Below are 18,856 nucleotides of genomic sequence, written 5' to 3' on the forward strand. Positions count from 1 at the left end.
ATATGGTGATCTGTTATTCATTAGGTCAGACTAGCTGGCTGGCTTAATTGCACTAGTCAATTCGTCTGTCTGCTGTCTTTGATATTCAAGAACGGAGGTGTCTGTGACTGTCTTTTCCCACACCCGGTCCCATGTGGTGAGGGCCTTGCCATTTCATATGTGCCTTCCTGTGGCTATTTGTATGACAAAAGGGGTTTGTTGACATGAAGGAACAGACTGATTGATCAAACTACTTGTCACTAAAATGTATGCATATTTCTGTCGACACCCTACACTCTGTAAACTGCTTAAAAGGTGAATCAAAATGGGACTCTTTGTCAGTCGGGCGTCAGCCCATGCGAGCACCAGCCATTCTGGCTGGCGTGAGCATTTAACCTGTATGCTGTGTACTCCGAATAAACATCAAGGAACATCTCACTCTGTCTGTGCCGTCTCACAATTCACACTATTAAATGGGGGACCGTAGACTAATGATAACTGATCTATCTATAAATGCACCAAGTCTCTGGCTGTGTGTGTGTGTGTACTGTAATCCACGTAACTCGAGACCCGTTCGCCCCACCGACTTCAAATTAGACACATGCGTTCCACACCCCCACAGGGAGTGCAGTGCCCGATGTCGAGTAGGTCGGACCCACGGTTATCCAGAGCCGCGCCAAAAAGGCCTCTGTCTGGGCTCTGGACAGGGCCCCTGCCCAGTGTCCATATAATATATATGGGGCTGGCCTGTTCTGGCATCATTCTGACATCTGCATAGACTCCATATTTGGGTATGCCTGACAAAGAACTCCATATATGGGCATAAAAGAGACAGAATATCTGGGTGGGGCATGCATTTCCAACTTGCATCGTTCCAATTAGCCAACAGGCACCACTGTGGAGGGTCCAACAGGCACCGCTCTAGTGGTTAGAAAAAAGGGAAAGCGTATAGAAATATAGGGAGGGACTTTAACTTTTGACAGGGGACAGTTTTGAATTGCAGTTGCCCGTATACGTGCTTTGAGAGTGGTTTTGAAGGAGTCTAGGGGTTCACATTTTAGTGGCATAGGAGTGAGTTAAATTAATTTAACCCTTTGTTTGAGCTAAATCTGGGTTGAACATGGTTTGTTTAACTCTGGTGTCGTGACCGTGGACTTTGTTGACATTAAGGAAGTATTTTGACAGTACATGGGTATCTTGGTGACCGTCCCAAGTTACTGTACTCGTCAATCCTAAACCATTCCATGTCGTCTAGCAGTTCTCTAGTTATTTTACTGTTTTATGCTTTATATTTCATAGGTCAGTGTGGTGGCAAACCAAGGACAGTTAGAGAAACATGGCAAGACAAGATTCAACCCCATTCAACCCCATAATCGTAAAATTATTTATATATATTTTTAATTAGTCAACACCAACACCAAATTTCAGTGAATTTGTTTATTTTTTATGATGTGGGACACATGTACAATCTAAACTGTGCAATTTAAGTATATGAATTCTGTAGACAGCGTGTCTTGGAACATGGCACAATCTCTCTCACCGTAAAACAGAAAAACGCTCCTGCTGCAGTCAAAGGCATCAAATAAAAGACAATGTTCAATCAATGAAATTAACTAGAGCTTATGCAAAGGAGCTTGTAGTTCACCTTCCCATCAGAACACGTGTAACAAACAGTTGTAAATCAGACATGAGAGGATATTTTGGAAATATAGTATTATTAAACCAATTTGAGTACATTTTGTTGATTCAAACTATAGTATGGCCATCTGTAAAAGAAAAACAATCATATTATTTACAAATGTAACAAAAACAGCAAATTTTGGGAAATTTGCCAACCAAAAAACAACAACATTCAATTATTGTACAAACCGATTCCCCAATCACAGCATTCCAACAGGAGAACAAAAGCACTTATGGCATAATATAAATTAAGTCTTCAATTTTCAACTAAACATCACCTGAATGCTTTATTTTTGTTCACAGGCTTCTATGCTATTTACACGCAGGCAGAAAAAACACCTTTAACATCGCCAACTTGTGAAATATCATACTTTGCAGTGGATTTTATTGCTGAAAACGTGTAACACATAATGTCAAAAAAGGGCAGCACTAGAACAATCTCCCATTACTTGGCAATTGAAATCCAGTGCAAGAATAAACATATTATGGAGCTTCAAGTGAGACCCCTTAATGGAAGGAGAAAAAACGAACTAAAAAAAACATTCAGAGAGTGTTAAAGGAAAAACACGGAAATTAACGACACTCATTAGAATCGACATGGTCTATACTATAGAACATAAAGTGATTTGTGTGTTAAGGATTGAGCACGAGTTGTTCGGTGGAGAGCCGAGTGGTGCAGCGACGGAACGAGCAACATCATCAGCCTAACGCCTCATTTACGGCATACTTTGTTGCGTGCCGGCATCATGCTCAGTAAATAGCAGATCTACAAGCACACCACACGTCACGAACGTGATGCGTGGTGTGCTTGTATATCTGCTATTTACTGCATGCTACACCAGCATGCAACTAAGTGTAAATGAGGCTTAAGTGTACAATCAATTGGTGAGCCAATACAATCAGTGAATGTACATTCAAGGGCTACCGAGCCATTTTGAACAGAGGAACTGAACTGAGCAGATTTTAACATCTCTAAGCATTTGTTATAGATGTATAAAAAAAGATCTACAAACCGAAACATCAGAGGGAGTGGCTGACTTAACTTATCGGTTGAGAGCACATACTGTATGAGCTCTACGTCGGTCTCAACATAGGACTGGGCAATATGGGCAAAATCTAGTCACAATATCTTTGAGCAAATACCTTGATATTATAATATTGGTATCATGATATTATCAAATTAGAAAAATATTTAGCAAAATGTTGTGCTAATTTGGCTGTTTTTGAAAGAATAAAAATTAAAAGTAGTTTAAAACCAGGAAAAGACAACACTTAAAAATAAATCCTGGACAACATCTAGTCTCATATCACGATATTGATATAATAGACATATTGCCCAGCCCTGCCTTTCTCAACATCCGGATTTAAATTTTGCTTCAAAATCTCATTTTAAAATACCAACTAAAAATTGTCTGTGACTGTGTTCAATTATAATAGGTAGAAAGTAAAGTTCTCATTTGGTTTCATATGTCAAATTGAAATAATTGTAAAAAGACAAAGGGGGGGGGGGATAATTTCCCTTATCTTATATTTGTAACAGCAGAAATAATAATCTAACAGTGGTTTTGTTAGTCAGCTTAAAACATAATTTACATTTTTCCACTATGAAATTAGTGTGGATCATCCCCACATGGTCACGTGGACAACTTAAAGTCAGTGTTAATTGGATGTGGGTGATTTCTGATTTGGTACTTAACCACTTAGAACCTATATACTTGATCGGGGTCCCCCATGGCTCTTTACTAGGTCCGCTAGTATTTCCTTTGAAAACAAATCTTATTGGCAAAAATAGGTGATCTACAAGCTCACAATGAGTCGCACAGCAATGCGTTTGTGAGCTTGTAGATCAGCTAGTTTTTACCGAATGTTAGCCAGAGAATAGGGACTGTAGGATTTCATGTGGTCAAGTTCTACCAAGGACAAACTGTAGATGACAAGCTACAATGTTTTTGGGATTGTACTATTCTAATCTGAAAAACACTTCTATCTCTCTATCTCCCATTCCGAGTCTTCATCAGAAGGGAGAGACTTCCTTCCCTTTTGTTCATTTGTTCAGGTCACTACTGGATGTCTTCCACGTAGTTGGCAGGATACAGGCCTAGTAGTCCGTCTTTGAGCCGTCCTTTGCACCAGCCCTGGTCATCTTCATTGCCTATCTTGGTGAGCTCATCGCCTGGAAAAGCAAAGATAAATATATATCTTTTAAGTACTGGAAAGACTCCAGGTACGTTTCACTCAGGTTGAAATTTTCCCAGTGCCTAGAGAGCTAGTTCTCAATATACAGAACGCACTCTGAAGTGTTACGTCAGGGTTTCACATGCCAACACGACAGACGGATAAGATTCTGTCCTTGAACCTTGGCACTTGTGGATCTGTCATAAAATAAGTATCAAAGAGATTGTTGATTAAAGTAATGTATTGACAACCCAATCTGATTGTATTAAACAACGTCAAACTCACCAACATTGCAGCTGTATGAAAAGCTTGAATTATCCTCTATCTGCAAAGTGTTGTTTCATAAAAATGCACCGTAGATGTTATGAGCTACTTTCTTGAGGACACTTCGACACGAACTTATCTATAGTTAAGGTCGAATTTATATTTATTTATTTTTTCTGAGGTAAAAAACAAAATAATTTGTTAAAGATGTACGTGTAGTCAATCCAGGAGGTACACGGTTTGGTTTGTATGCGTCTCTACGGCAGTGGTTCTCAAACTTGTTCATGTCAAGGGCCCCCAAATTGACACCCATTAGCCCGCGGACCCCGATTTGAAAAGCTATGCCAGGGACCCCCATAAAAGAATATTTTACGGCTCTAGCAGCGACTCTCAACCATTTTAATTTCAAGGACCCCCAGTTTGACCTGCACTAGCCTATGTACTCCCATTTAATGGCATTTCTGTAGACCCCAATTTATGTTGTAAAATCAATGTTAATGTAACTCTGAGAGTGTACAAATACATTGTATGTATACATTTGTACACTCTCTGAGAGTCCCATAAGGGTCCATTTGGTTCCTAACTATCATTTAGCTGGGGACCCCCTGGAACTCCCTGAAGGACCCCACTTTGAGAACGACTGCTCTACGGCACATTATTTGGTGGCGTGTGTACTGTACCCGCTTTGAAGCTGAGCTCATCCTGTTCCTGTCCCTCGTAGTCGTACAGAGCCCTGACGGCCACCGACACCACCGGGGACGCCGGCTCGTCCCCGTCAAACGGGTTAGCGTCGCCGTTGGTGGCGAAAGGGTTGGCGCCGCCCGTGTCCTCGTCCGACCAATCCGGAGTCTTCTCTACGCTGCCGGCACTGGTTTGCGAAAAACAAGAGGAGTTAAGAGTTTTGTCAGAGGGCAAGAAGACGTGAATCCTGATGACTTATGCCAGTGGTTCTCAACCAGTGGACCGGGGACCACCAGTGGTCCTTGGGGGGGTTCAAGGTGGTCCCCAGCTAAATGACTGCATTGTTAAAAATCTGCATTAATTCATTTACAAGAAGTCTACACAATTAGTTGTAGAATAATTGTTATTTTGATCAACGTTTGCCAACAGCATGGCATTGTGGTGGACAAAATCTTATCCGACGACAACAAAATATTCTTTAGTTTTGGGCCCGAGAGGCTAAATCTCATCAAATGGTGGTCCGTGGCTCAAATGCCGAATAAATAATGGGCCTCGATATGAAACTGGTTGAAAACCACTGGCTTATACCAACAGTCGGTGTCCAACCGGCCGTGTGCACACCGACAGGACAACCCAGCATGCCCGGCTAAAGAGAAGCAGGAAGGAAAAGTAAAGTTAGAAAAAGCAAGGGAAAAAAAAACTACAAACAACACCAGACAGTATTCAAAACAAGCACAAATCATAAGCCCAAAAGCAAGTTCAAATCCACTGGTGGCCTACAGGAAGATATATTTGTTTTCCTAGTCCAGCGCAAATGAGTGAAAACCATGCTGATTTGTGACATCACCGGTGCAAGGCAAGCATTTGGCAGCAGCCATTTCTTGCGGCCAAACAATGAATTTGCTCACTTCCGTGATCAGAACGACACAGTCAAGGCAACATGGGACAACACGGTGCAAACAACATGACGACACACATGAACAACACATGAGCATGACCAAGAGACTAAAAGCAAGACCAAAATCACTGTTGAAAATGCATGATTGTGTTTTGTTATTTTAATCCTGGTGCCCACAAGAGGGAGCTAAACACACACCTATGAAAACGTTGGAATAATAATGCAAATGAAACCCAGAGCAATATTACACACGCACACACAGCATTCTACAGTCAGACCTGTTCACGGTTCACTCTGTCATAATACTGACACACTCAAGCTGCTTACACTGTGGGTTACTTAAGGACAACTTTAAAAAAAAATAGCAGTTCTACAAGCTCACAACTGGATGTGATGAGACATGTTGTGAGCTTGTAGATCTTATTACAGTTTAAGATTCTTGCCTATAATGATTAATGACATACCCAAATGAGGGATGCCAGATTTATAGTGTCTACATGTTCCGGTTTAAATAAAAGCTTCCGGTTTAAATAAAACAAGCACAGACACAGACGTGATTCAATTATCCTAGTGTGAAATTATCGACAAATTAATGGTTGAAGGAAATTATAGACAAATTGCTATTAGTTGAGCGGTTTTATGAGATTACATGATTACGATGATCAAATGACATCACGTGAGGATTAGATTCAGATCTGACTGTAAAAAAAACAAAAACAAAAACAAAAGCACCCAAAACAGACAAGACACGTGCACGAGAGCACGTACGTCACACACTTGATGACAGGCGGGATGTGGCGCTGTTAGGAGTGACAGACAGACGCACATTGGGTTCGTGCCAGCGGTGGTGAAATACTAGTAATAATAATAAAAAATAACAGTTGACCTCCCCTATACGTAACTATACCTTTCAAACCCCTTTTAGGGTTGTTGCAATGTACTGTATATAGCAACATATTGTTTAAAAAAAATTGATTAAATATTAGATTATTTTCTGTAGTTACTGTAGGTCAAGATTTAGAAGGTATTTTTAGTATCGGCCTCAGGTCTAAATGTAAAGGTAGTGATGTCACATTGTAGAAATGCTCCACTACAAGCAAAAGTACAGCATTAACATCTTTTTAAGTAAAAGTAAATCACTTTAATGTTGCACGCTGTAATGGTGGGGCTGATTTTAATTTAGCAGCTTAACCTAAAATTATACATAATCATCTATCACTCAATGTATGTTTTCAAGAATAATCTACAACTGTTAAGTAACTTAAAGCCGTCAACTAAATGGTAGTGGACAGTACAGCACTTGAGTAAATGTGCTTAGCTACTTTCCACCACTGGGGGTTTGTGCATGATGCCAATCCAGCGACCATGCAGCGCAATGCACAGCCTTGGGGAGGGGAGGGGGGGGGGGGGGGGGCAGTAGAGATGCTGAACAATAAAGCAGGAAGGAGGCTAAATACAGGGATGGAGAGGAAGGAGTCACACCCACGAAAGGATAGACGAAGGAACACACACACACAAACATGGATGATGTCTGGAAAAGTGATGACGTCTTGTTGGAGCCCGACATGGAATGCCCGATTTGTATACTTCGTCGCACGCCGGGGTTGCGAGCCTAAAATAGCCGATCTACAAGCTCGGAACGCGTCTCGGACACGGCACGTCCAGATCTTGTAGATAGGCTATTTTTGGGCACGTGACTGTGTCGTAAGACGAAGTATATAAATCGTGCTGGAAGTGACCTCCGCCATTGGGTTCTCTCGGCAGATTGCAGACGGAATTCTTGTATGATATGAGATGTCATACGGAATTTTTGCATTACGTTTTGGATAATTGAATAAAGAGAAGATCTGTGGCAAACAAAGGCTTACGATGTTCAAATGTTTCGTTCAACAAGAAACAATGTCTCTCTTCGGCTTACATTAACCACATACTTTATTTTATGGACATATACTGTATATATATATATATACACGGTATTATCCATAATCATATAAATAGTTATACCAACTGCTGTAGGCTGGCTGACACGGCTCATAATGTTTATCAGTCTCGTATCCACGGCACGTATAGAATTGTATTTACTGGTTATAGATTGTGATGATATCCATTTCATCCTTTTCATACTCGCTTGTGATTCAACTTTCAAGGTGTTTCATACTGTTGCTCCCAAGAAATCTGAATTTACCCACAGGCATCAATGAAGATCTCTTGATCGGATCAGATCCCCCAAACTCAAATATTGTGTATTATCTGCCGATGGAACCCATGGTGAGCAGACTTGCGAGCGTCGGGTCTACAAAGTGGTGACTCTATGAAGAGGAAAGGCTGCAAGGCCGCTAGATCCTAAACCACAACACCAGGCTAAAGAGAGAGGAGGGGGGGGGGGGGGGGCGGGGGATCTTTGCTCCTGTTTCACCAACGTTTTCACTTCCGCTTTATTGACACTGTTGTGGTTGGCCGTGCTCCGCTCCTCCACGGCATTCATCACCTCCTCCTCCTCCTCCTCCTCCATCTCCATCTCCTCATCACCATCTTCATCATCATCCTCATCCTCAAAGGGGTTCGAGCCCGCCGGTGCGGTTTTAGTCGGCACCGTCAGGCTGACAACGCGGACACACAACAAGTAAGACAAGGGTTCTGGCACAGACACACACAGATACATACATACAAAACGAACAATACAATGCTTGACCTGTGGTGGGAACAATGTGTGCACTCTGCACTTTGCGCGTTCAAGGGCTCCATTTCAAAGCGCTCTGGTTTTGACATCCTAGACTAGAGTACACAGACTGTCAGAAGTGACAGTCATTAACCAATGTTGCCATTTTCACTTTTAAAACTTTTAAAATGCATTCAATTCATACCACGTTGAAATATTATCATAACCCGTTTTGTTAGCTATGGATGCATGTTGAAGACAGTCTAGAGCTGCAGCCATCGCATTTCGCCATCGCATTCTGCAATGACTTCCTCAGTGTGCTCTGGGAGCACAGCACACAGCACTCTGGATTTTTGAATGGCAACACACCGACCGACTCATGCTGTTGTGACTGCCATTGGGGGCACATGAGCACAGCGTGATGCGCTGCAGCATGGCGAGTAGAGACAGCGTGAGGCGCTGCAGCATGTAGAGACAAGTCAACGGCTTTGCAAGGACACAATAACACTTGGCGTCATGTAATCCTGCAATGAGTCGTGAATGATACAAAGATGTTTTTGATCCAAGACTAAAACCAGTTCAAACCACCAGGTTCTACGGGTGTAAATGAGCTTAAACATACAGTAGCAAACAATATGTTTATTCTGCAATGTCCCTGTAAAAAAAAGGAAGGAAAAACAAGAAAGAACATCTGACAGAAACAGTAAGTGACTCACAACTGGAAAGAAAATGGTGTAACTTGATTTGCACATCATCACTTCCACTAGGGCACAAAGGCAACGTCTCCTAGAACAATTTAATCACCTGCTGATAAAACCCGACTGCAGAAACACAACACCACTTCCTGAATGGCATCTTGAACAATTCATATTCAGCTCTGCGTTCTCTATGGGTAGAGAGCTTTTATGTACAGTAGTAGCATAACAAACAAACACCACTGTGTTCACCTTCCACATCAAAGTGTAAAATCGTCAACCTTTATCAAGTGTTTCTACTCTGTTTACAGAAAAGTAGCAGCTATCAGTTGGGCCCGGGAGAGTGTGTGTGTGAGCGCCTTTATTTACACGGTCATGCCCTGCCCACTGAGCTACGCTAATCTACACCAAAACACTTTGCTGGTGGGAGTTTGGCATCGTGGAACTTTGGACGGCGACCGTCAGCAAAACAAATGCTTAGCAGAGTAATTACGCATTAAAGGGACCTTCAGGAAAAACTGTAATTAGAGAGTGACAGATTAGAGCGTGTTCTCATGTGGAGTGAGAACAGTGCAGCAGAACTGTGCGTTCAGACTAGGGGTGCAACAGTTATCAAAACAATTGATTTAATCCATTATAAAAAACATAATTGATCATTTAACTCATTTAGTTTTCTGAAATAAATATTTTCACGATTTAAAAAAAATAGCAGACCTACAAGCTCGTAGCGCGCCACTCGGTGGCGCGCTATGAGCTTGTAGATCTGCTATTTTTCAATAGCTAAATTATAACATAATGTTTAAAACACCAAAAGGGGTTCCCACCAAAAATGGGTTAATACAATCTTTGGAGGGAGGAAATTATTATTTTTTTCTTTTTTTTAATACAGTAGCATAAATGAACCGTGAAGTCCAAAAGGCTGCAAAAGCTAAACAAATTCAACCAAGCACGCTTTGAGTGATGTCAATATAGGCACAAATAAAAAATCTATCAACTATTGTTGCATGACACCTTTGTATAAAACAGGGCTCATGTGGTTACTCATGTTCAGTCTAATTGATTTAGTCAATTCCTTGATATATATAAAATACAAATGATATGAAATGAAGAAAAACACTTTATGATTATTTGATTAATTGAAAAATAAACATTAGAATAATCTCTAAGGAAATAAACGATAATCCCTGTGATAACAGGCAAAACATGGACTTTGTGGGCTGGGAGGCTGGGTCTAGGATGTAGGGAGATCAGAGGTCAAATGCTTTCCGTGCCCGACATTCCCAGCGTCAACTCCCCTTTCTACCGCTAGCTAGCCCCATGTGCTATGCTTGTTAGTCCCCCAGCCATACGGATAGAGAATCTCTACAGTGGAATGCTAGGAGGAGTGTGTAAACATTGCGTCACATCATTTCAAACAATCGCTGAAGATCTGCACTTGAAGACTCCAAGGCTTTGTTAGTTCAAGGCAACTCGGGTGTGAGATACTAAGCCCCTCCTTTTCTGTTTCTACACCTGAAAACAACCGATCTACAAGCTCAGAAGTCTTTGGTGAAAATAAATTGGCTATTAACGTCCAAAATTTGGCCCAGAACAGTGACGGGGAAAGTAGTTAATACTTAATAGTACACTGAGATCGTTCTTTTGGAAGTGACTGACTATAGTACAAAGCCTGACCATCCTTTAGCACTCTGCTACCAACCTACTCTATTATTAATACCTCGGCACCAACAAGGCCAAATTTCCACATTATTTCTGGCAGGCGTTCAAATATGCGGTTACTGGACTGGGGTCTACCGGTCGGTCGATGACTCCTAGCCCAGGAATCTGTTACAAAATGTTTGCTGTTGCCTCGGAAACGGCTCCGGGATTTGCACGTCACTCCCGGAGCTTTTCCCGATGGAATGTTTTACAAGCTTTCCTCTTGCTTGAGCATAGCTGTACACCGTATGTGTGTGGTTCACAGGAGCATGGATGGTGTGTGTGTGTGTGTGTGTGTGTGTGTGTGTGTGTGTGTGTGTGTGTGTTTGACCACAGCCTGGAAGAGGCATTCCTTACCAAGGTGCTTAAGTACCAGCGTCTTAAGGATGCTATTATACAGCTTGGCTACAAATGTAAACTACTTGTGTTCATATTTGGAAGCCTCGGTAATGTCCATAAATCAGTCGTGAGGGGCCTGCAGATTGCAGGCATGCCCAAGCCGAGAGCTAAGGTATTGGCAAAATTCTGTTCAGTGTCTGCAATAATTGGCAGTCGCCATATATGGAGAAGGCGTTGCTTCCTGTACCCGTGATCAGTATCCTGAAGCACTTGTTGTAGAGTTTTCCAAGTTTGCGCATCCACTTGTTAAATGTGAATGCAAATAAAGATGTTAAATGTGTGTGTGTGTGTGTGTGTGTGTGTGTGTGTGTGTGTGTGTGTGTGTGTGTGAGCAGGCTCTGCAATGATCTATTATTTGCATGGCAATTATTCTATCGATTACTTTTTCAATTAATCGAATAATCAAATAGATAAGTCTGATTAATCACTATTTTATACTTCAAAATGCCACACAAAAAATGCCATTCTACAATCTCACAACAACCCGGCACGGTGCAACATGTGAGCTTTTTTTGTAAAAAAAAATCAATTCCCCTACCCCAAAAAAAAAATTAAACATTACATACAAAAAGTATAATCAATGAAATCCATTAGATGGACTAAATGTTGCACCACTATGTACTGTATGTACGTGTGTGAGCGTGTGACGTCACTGATGTGCGTGCATGCATGCGAGTGTGCATGTTTGTCTACCTGCTGCTGGTTTTGGCCGGCTGCACTGGTTGATCTGAGCCGGTCTGACTGATGCCCGTCAACGTGACTCCATCTGTCGGCTTCTTCTTCGTCTCTCGTCTGCTCAGCGTCCGATTCAGATCTAGAGACCAGTCCTAGAACACACACACACACACACACACACACACACACACACACACACACACACACACACACACACACACACACACACACACACACACACACACACACACACACACACACACACACACACACACACACACACACACACACACACACACACGGTTAAGCACTCAACCTTGACCCATGCCATGAGTACTTGTTGGCCAATTCATGCATCTATGGATGAGAACCGCTGCATTACAGGCACTGCATTACACTGCAACACACACTTCAACACAACCCCAAACTCTGCAAACTCTGTAAAAAAAAAAAGTGTATTGTTATAACAAGATATCATGACATACAGACATATCTTGCTGTGACAAATTACAATATACTAAGAATATCTTGTTATTGAAAATATAATAATTTCACAATATTATGCATAATTATGCATTGGGCATAATGAAATTAAAATCTTATATATATATATATATATATATATATATATATATGAATACACTTTTCACGGTACACATTGCACATTATGCACTCGAGTTATAAATGTTTAAATTAACATTGGAGGATTAATGTTTAACATTGTGGGTTAATTGTTTTGCTTTTTTTGTACTAATGCAAATATTCTCTCAGGGCTGAGACTTTGGCTCTGGCGTGTCAGTCATTGCGACATTGCGTGTGAGTGTCGTGTGTTTGTTAATACAGCATAAGAATTATGAAAGACATGAACATTGTGTCCAGCAGCAACAAACCAGAGACACCCCACGGAGAGGTCCTACACCGGTGGTGGTGTGTGGGGTGACACTAGGTTTCTTAACTGTCCACGGCCCTCCTCTGAGACACAGTGTGAGTAAGACTCAATAGATTTCTGAACTGTCCACGGCCCTCCTCTGAGACACAGTGTGAGTAAGACTCAGTAGGTTTCTGAACTGTCCACGGCCCTCCTCTGAGACACAGAGTGAGATGTCACTAGGTTTCTGAACTGTCCACGGCCCTCCTCTGAGACACAGAGTGAGATGTCACTAGGTTTCTGAACTGTCCACGGCCCTCCTCTGAGACACAGAGTGAGATGTCACTAGTTTTCTGAACTGTCCACGGCCCTCCTCTGAGACACAGAGTGAGATGTCACTAGGTTTCTGAACTGTCCACAGCCCTCCTCTGAGACACAGAGTGAGATGTCACTAGGTTTCTGAACTGTCCACAGCCCTCCTCTGAGACACAGAGTGAGTAAGACAGAAAAGGCCCCAAGTTACAATAGTGAGGACTAGTGCCCGTATTCTTGGATAATTCAACATTCTTACAATGTTTACTTTTCAAAGCTTTTTCCATGTCTTCTAATACACATTTAACCTGGTTACTATATATACAGTATATAGTATAGTAGCAACGATTTAAAAAAAATAAAAATAATTAGGGGCGCTAGCCCCTGCTATGTCCAGCTTTGAGGGTTTGTGTAAACAAACATTGTCCTAACACAAACATTGAATGCCGGTATGATTTTTAATCTATTATATAGACTATAACCTATCGATCTATAAGCTCGGCCTATTGCTATAAATATAACGAGTACTTTCTACTTTTGGTACATTAAGTAAACACAGTATTTCTACATTGATACTTTTACTTTTTGAGTATGTTTTCCACCACTGCCCCTATCCCCCCCCCCTCAGATCTTTGTTTGTTCCACCAGGCAGGCCTTTGAAATCCTCAGAAAGAAGGTCAGGCCGAGATGTCTGCCATCTCCTCCGGTGACCCCCGAGGCGAGCGAGGGTCAGCGACATCACAACGCCACGCCGCTGGGCTGGCTATCATGTGATCAAACACGCCAGGGGTCACAGAGGGGTCAGACGGAGGGGGGGTCGGAGAATAGAGGAGGAGGGGCGGGGTTGTGTGTATGTGTGTGTGGGGGGGGGGATTCTGAGAGATTCTTGGAATTGAGACATCCAGGAAAACATATATAAACATCCAGCATTTCTGAGAGAAAAGGGAAGGCTGCTCGCACGCACAACAAGGTTCAATGGACAATACAGATTGTAGTCGGGACAGATAAGTCCTGTCGTTTCGTTCTCTTCTTCATATTCTGAATTAACCGACAAAAAACAAGAACTAAAAGCACACCCACACACACACACAAGCTGTGAAACACACACACACACACACACACCGATCTGTGAAACACACCAATGCAAACAGCGAGGCGTTAGTGACAGTGCTGTGCGTGGAGGTGAAAAATAATGTGTGTGTGTGTGTACTGTATATATATTTATATACGGTGTGTATATATATATATAAGGGATGCACCGATGTATCGGCCACATATCTGTATCAGCCGGTATTTGCCGTTATCGGTCAAAATCGGTATCTGCAAATAAAACTGGCATTAGCCGATATTTATCTGTTGTTGATAAGCATACATTGTGCGTTGGCTACATCAACAGCCTACCAAGCTGTAGATTCAGAACCTTTATTTCTTGTATTGAAGATGTATTTGTTACCCTGGCACAAAAGGGGAGAAGCAAAACAACAAAAACTAAATAAACATATATCGGTATAAATTCAGTATTTATACCGATATATGTATGTATTATTTTAGCTAAATTGTTATTTTATCGGTATCGGCCAAGAATTTCCATATCGGTGCATCCCTAATATATATCCCTCCCCCAGTGGCTGTTGTGATGGAACAGTCCTTCCATGCAGAACTCACTACAATGGACCTTCTCATGTGGTAGCGAGGCTTGGACCAGTCCACATTCTGTCAGATAGGGGGGGATGAAATGGCGGGTTTAGTTTAGTGCGGACCTGACAGTCATATCAAACAGAGAGACAAAGCAGGATGATTTCAAAGGGAGAGGCTGGAGGAATGTTAAAAAGCGTTGAGTGTGAAGTGAACACGCTCAGGGGATTGAGTCGCATTTTGGTCCACATATTTCAGCAGATTATTTCGGATTACTACTTGTTAATTTAGATTATGAGTCTGAAAATGGGATGCACACGCAGATCCGACACACAAAGGTCCGACATGCAGAAACAACGGTCGGACATGCGGTCGAACATGCGCTGCTCCGTGCTTGCGGTTATAGTTAGGTTAGGGTTTGAGGTAGGTTGCCGGTCTAATGACAGTCAGACCAATAGTATGTTGAAACTAGCTTCTGGACCCTGCAGGACTCCTGGTGGTGGTCCCTGGACCCGAAACAATACCCTAGGAATCTCCTACAATACGTTCTATTATAGCCACAATTAAATAGTCTAAAATCAGTGATAAAAATGAGAAATCACTGTGAGATTTGAAAAATGTGATAAGGCTATCTATTCATTGGGGATGAAGGCAGAACAGGTTTGCCCACAATGTTTTGTTATTCTTTACTTTCAAGATGGCTTCAAGTCATGGTAAATGTTCAAAAGTAGTTTGACAGGTTCTGTCGATGAGGCATCATTGTGTGTGCGCGCGCGCGCGCGCGCGCGTGCGTGCGTGCGTGCGTGCGTGCGTGCGTGCGTGTGTGTGTGTGTGTGTGTGTGTGTGTATACACATGTGACAGAGAAGATAAGCCCTGGGGAGACATGTTGCCAAACACATTTCTAACAATGCCGTCCTGTGTGCTCCCCAAATTACCCAACCTTTCCCCTAACAAACACTCTTTTTTTCCACAAACCAAGAATGAACCGTCCCAGTAAACCAGCTCTGTCTGCAGCATCAGCCGCTATAAATCCTGAGAGCTGCAGGCTCACACACGCACCGCAACGTCTTTTGCTCTCTCTCTCTCTCTGACGGTTCGCCTCTCCTTGGGATGATCACATAAACCACATATCGCTCTCCCCCTCCTATGCCACTCTCGAGACAGCGCTCGGGTTGATTTACTTTTACGTCTTCTGGTGCCAAGCAATGGATGCGCTAAAGACCGGCATGAAACTAGGCCGTAACTCCGGCAGACTGACAGGAGAAAAGCTATGAGCTATGGGGAAAAGCTCCCCTATTTCTTTTTTTTATAAACCATTCAAATCCTCCTTTCTCTATACTCTACAATGTTATTTTCTATCGTACCCACGCTACAAAAGTTTTTCAGCAGAGTGTGACGCAAAACATATTTCCTGAGATGTACAACGCGGCGCAGGGAGAAGTGTTGTGAACCTGTATATCGATGTTTTTGGTGCGAGACACATGACATGCGCAACTATAGCACATTATGCACATATAAATCAAGCAGCTCCTCATCTACCATGTAGCAGCATGCCTACATGCTATACCTCTGCTAAATGCCTAAATTGTATACCTCAAACTGGGGCCAGTTCATAGGCATGCCCGGTCCGTGGTTGGACCGGAACCACTTCAGGTCTTCCTCTGTGTCCGAGGCGGATACCGTGTCCTCCAACGTCTGGTAGATTGTCTGGAATCTGTGGTGAAAGAAGAGAGACGACACACTTTGTTTGCCACTACGCTGACTGTCTGACATCTCAAACATATCTAGAAATAGTCACAGAAAGAAGCCATGAGGTACTGTAAGTGGATACTAGCTTCCAACGTTGTGGAAATTCAACAGGACACATCAAGATATTCATCAATATATTACATATTTAGATGCATATCGGAATAATCAGACAGTACTAGGCTTAAATAGGCTTATATGGGGGAATTGACCCTTCTCTGTTGTTGCCTCTAAACAGTGGAATGACCTAGGACTGTGTGAAATTGTGTGTTTTGGAAACGTTGGCCCAGACTCTTCCTCCTGGCTCCCCCTGACCGTGGAATGACCTCTGACCTTCCTCCATCAGTCAGGACATCTTGCACTTTTGTTACGTCGTTCTGGATAAGAGCATCTGCTAAATGCCTACATTCTCTGTCTGCAATGGACAGTGATCCCTGTTGCTGATTGGTTGGTTTGCGTCTGTGTGTGTGCCTTTTATGACGTGTGATTGGTGGTATACAGTTGAGGCTGAAACTATCTTTTCTTTTTATTGTATTGGTAACATTTTCACCCAGTAAAACGGGGAAAGCACCCATGTCATTTTAGAATGGAACTATACATGGTCTCTGACAGGCTGAAACCTCATATGTGTCCAATACTATAGTTCTCCCGATCCGATCACGTGATCGGAAATCGGGGCCAATCACATCATTTTCAAATGATCAGATTTGGATCGGGAGCAAGAAAAAACATGATCGGGACATCCATAGTATCAATATTATATCCATATCATCATATTATTAGACTGGATATTGTCTGTGATTTTGGATATTGTACTATTGTACGATTGTGATAAGTGTTCTATGAAAAATATAAATATCGGATCGGGAAAAATAAAAATCAAATGATCGGATCGGGGCAAAAAAAGAACTGTTCTGGATTCAAATTCAAAAGTAGCAAACGCAGCAGATCTACAAGATCGAAATGTTGCGAGCTTGTGGGTCTGCTACTTTTGATGCTTTTATGTGACGCTGTAGTTTGATCAAGTAAGGCCCTCATTTTAAATTATGAAATTATGGAGATAAAACGTTTCCGCCAGCAACGATAATATACGTTATAGCATCATAGGATTTTCAGAAAACTTAACCGAGAAGCTCGTAAGATATAAATAAATGTTATTTTATTTGACGTGTACAGCTTTTCACCTGCAAAATGACATGGCCTAAAATAAGATTTGTAATAATTATCGTATTAAACAATAGCTCATTTCTATCATTAAAATCGATGATCAAATTAACTGTCACACCCCTGTGTGCGGTGCATGGCCACCGATTGGTGGAGAGTGGGCCATGTTCTTACTTGTGATTGGTGGAGAGGTCGAGGTGCTGCTTGACCTCCAGCAGCAGCTCTCTGAAGAAGTGGAGGCGTCCGTCCTCAAACTGCTGCCACTGCTCAAACACCTGCTCCATGTTCTCCATGTACTGAGGAGTCACCTTGTCCAGGTCCTCCAGGGACTTCTCATAACGCTCCTTAGTCTGGTGCACAGACACAAATTGGGGGAAAAAACACCATTAATCGTCAGCTAAAATTTGTGATTGTGACAGCCACCTACACAGATCTCCATCTGAAAAAGCCCCCAGGAGGGGGGGGAGGAGAGAGAGAGAGAGAGAGGAGAGAGAGGCGAGCGAGCGAGACAAGACCAGAGACAATGGTCTTGTCTCTGGGTTTGCTGAGTGTTACCTTCTGAACTTCCTGCTGGCATTTCTCCACCTTGTCCTGGAGCTTCTTCAGGGCGTCTGGGTTGCTGTTCTCCAGTTTGCTGCTGTTCTCCCGGCTGCTCGCCAGCTTCTCCTCTTTGCAGGCCGAGTGGTACGCCTTCTTCGTCGTGTCCACCTGTGTGGATCACACCAGTGGGTTCTCAAACGTTTTCCAAGTCACCCCCGAATTGATAGGATTGAATGATCTGTACTTGGCCGCGGACCACCATCTCAAGGTTCAAGGTTGTACTATATTGTTACATCTTGTAACTAACTAACTAACCCTAACCCAGGTACATAAGAGTAAAACGTATTTTGGTATCGCTTCCTTCAGACAATGCAGCAGCGTAGACAATAACAGTAGAATAGTAATAAAAAGAAAATAGAAAAACGAAAAATCTTAAAGTGTTTTCTATGTACCTTTTCCCTGGTACTCTCCTTGACAGATTGTTTATGTACCTGAAGAAGCTCTTTTTTTGCAGTCTATTGCCTGAATATCGGAAAAGGTTTTGTGCCAGGGACCCCCAGTAGAGAAGATTTATGCATATGACTGGAAGCTGAGCAAGCATTAAGACGCTGTGAACAACAGAGTGAGGCTCTGTCAAGTGAATAAATAAAGTAGGATAAATAAATAGTTAAGAGGAGGGTGTGATGGTTCAAAGCTGTATACAAGTTATAAATGCAACAACAGCAGTTTACCACTTTGTTATTGCTGAATTAAAATGACAACAGAGAGGAAGTGGGGAGGTGACCCT

At 42.3% G+C, this 18,856-nt stretch overlaps 1 protein-coding gene across 5 annotated transcripts in view; it reads right to left on the reverse strand.

Moving 5' to 3' along the window:
• Positions 1-1,401: 1,401 nt before the first annotated feature.
• Positions 1,402-18,856, reverse strand: part of pacsin2 (protein kinase C and casein kinase substrate in neurons 2) — a 42,943-nt gene continuing 25,488 nt past the window's right edge. For 3 of the 5 annotated variants that reach the window (XM_079494686.1, XM_079494687.1, XM_079494688.1), the window contains 8 exons: positions 18,085-18,237; positions 17,704-17,879; positions 16,213-16,333; positions 14,649-14,696; positions 11,822-11,955; positions 8,098-8,277; positions 4,779-4,966; positions 1,402-3,832 (listed from right to left, as the gene is read on the reverse strand). In XM_079494686.1, the coding sequence (XP_079350812.1) occupies positions 3,720-3,832; positions 4,779-4,966; positions 8,098-8,277; positions 11,822-11,955; positions 14,649-14,696; positions 16,213-16,333; positions 17,704-17,879; positions 18,085-18,237 (1,113 nt within the window). In that variant the 3' untranslated portion in view covers positions 1,402-3,719. The remainder of the gene's footprint in view (positions 3,833-4,778; positions 4,967-8,097; positions 8,278-11,821; positions 11,956-14,648; positions 14,697-16,212; positions 16,334-17,703; positions 17,880-18,084; positions 18,238-18,856) is intronic. The other 2 variants (XM_079494689.1, XM_079494690.1) reach the window with 2 other exon arrangements.

This window comes from Electrona antarctica (genome assembly GCF_951216825.1).
Source record: "Electrona antarctica genome assembly, chromosome: 23".
In the NCBI taxonomy this organism is placed as follows: domain Eukaryota; kingdom Metazoa; phylum Chordata; class Actinopteri; order Myctophiformes; family Myctophidae; genus Electrona; species Electrona antarctica.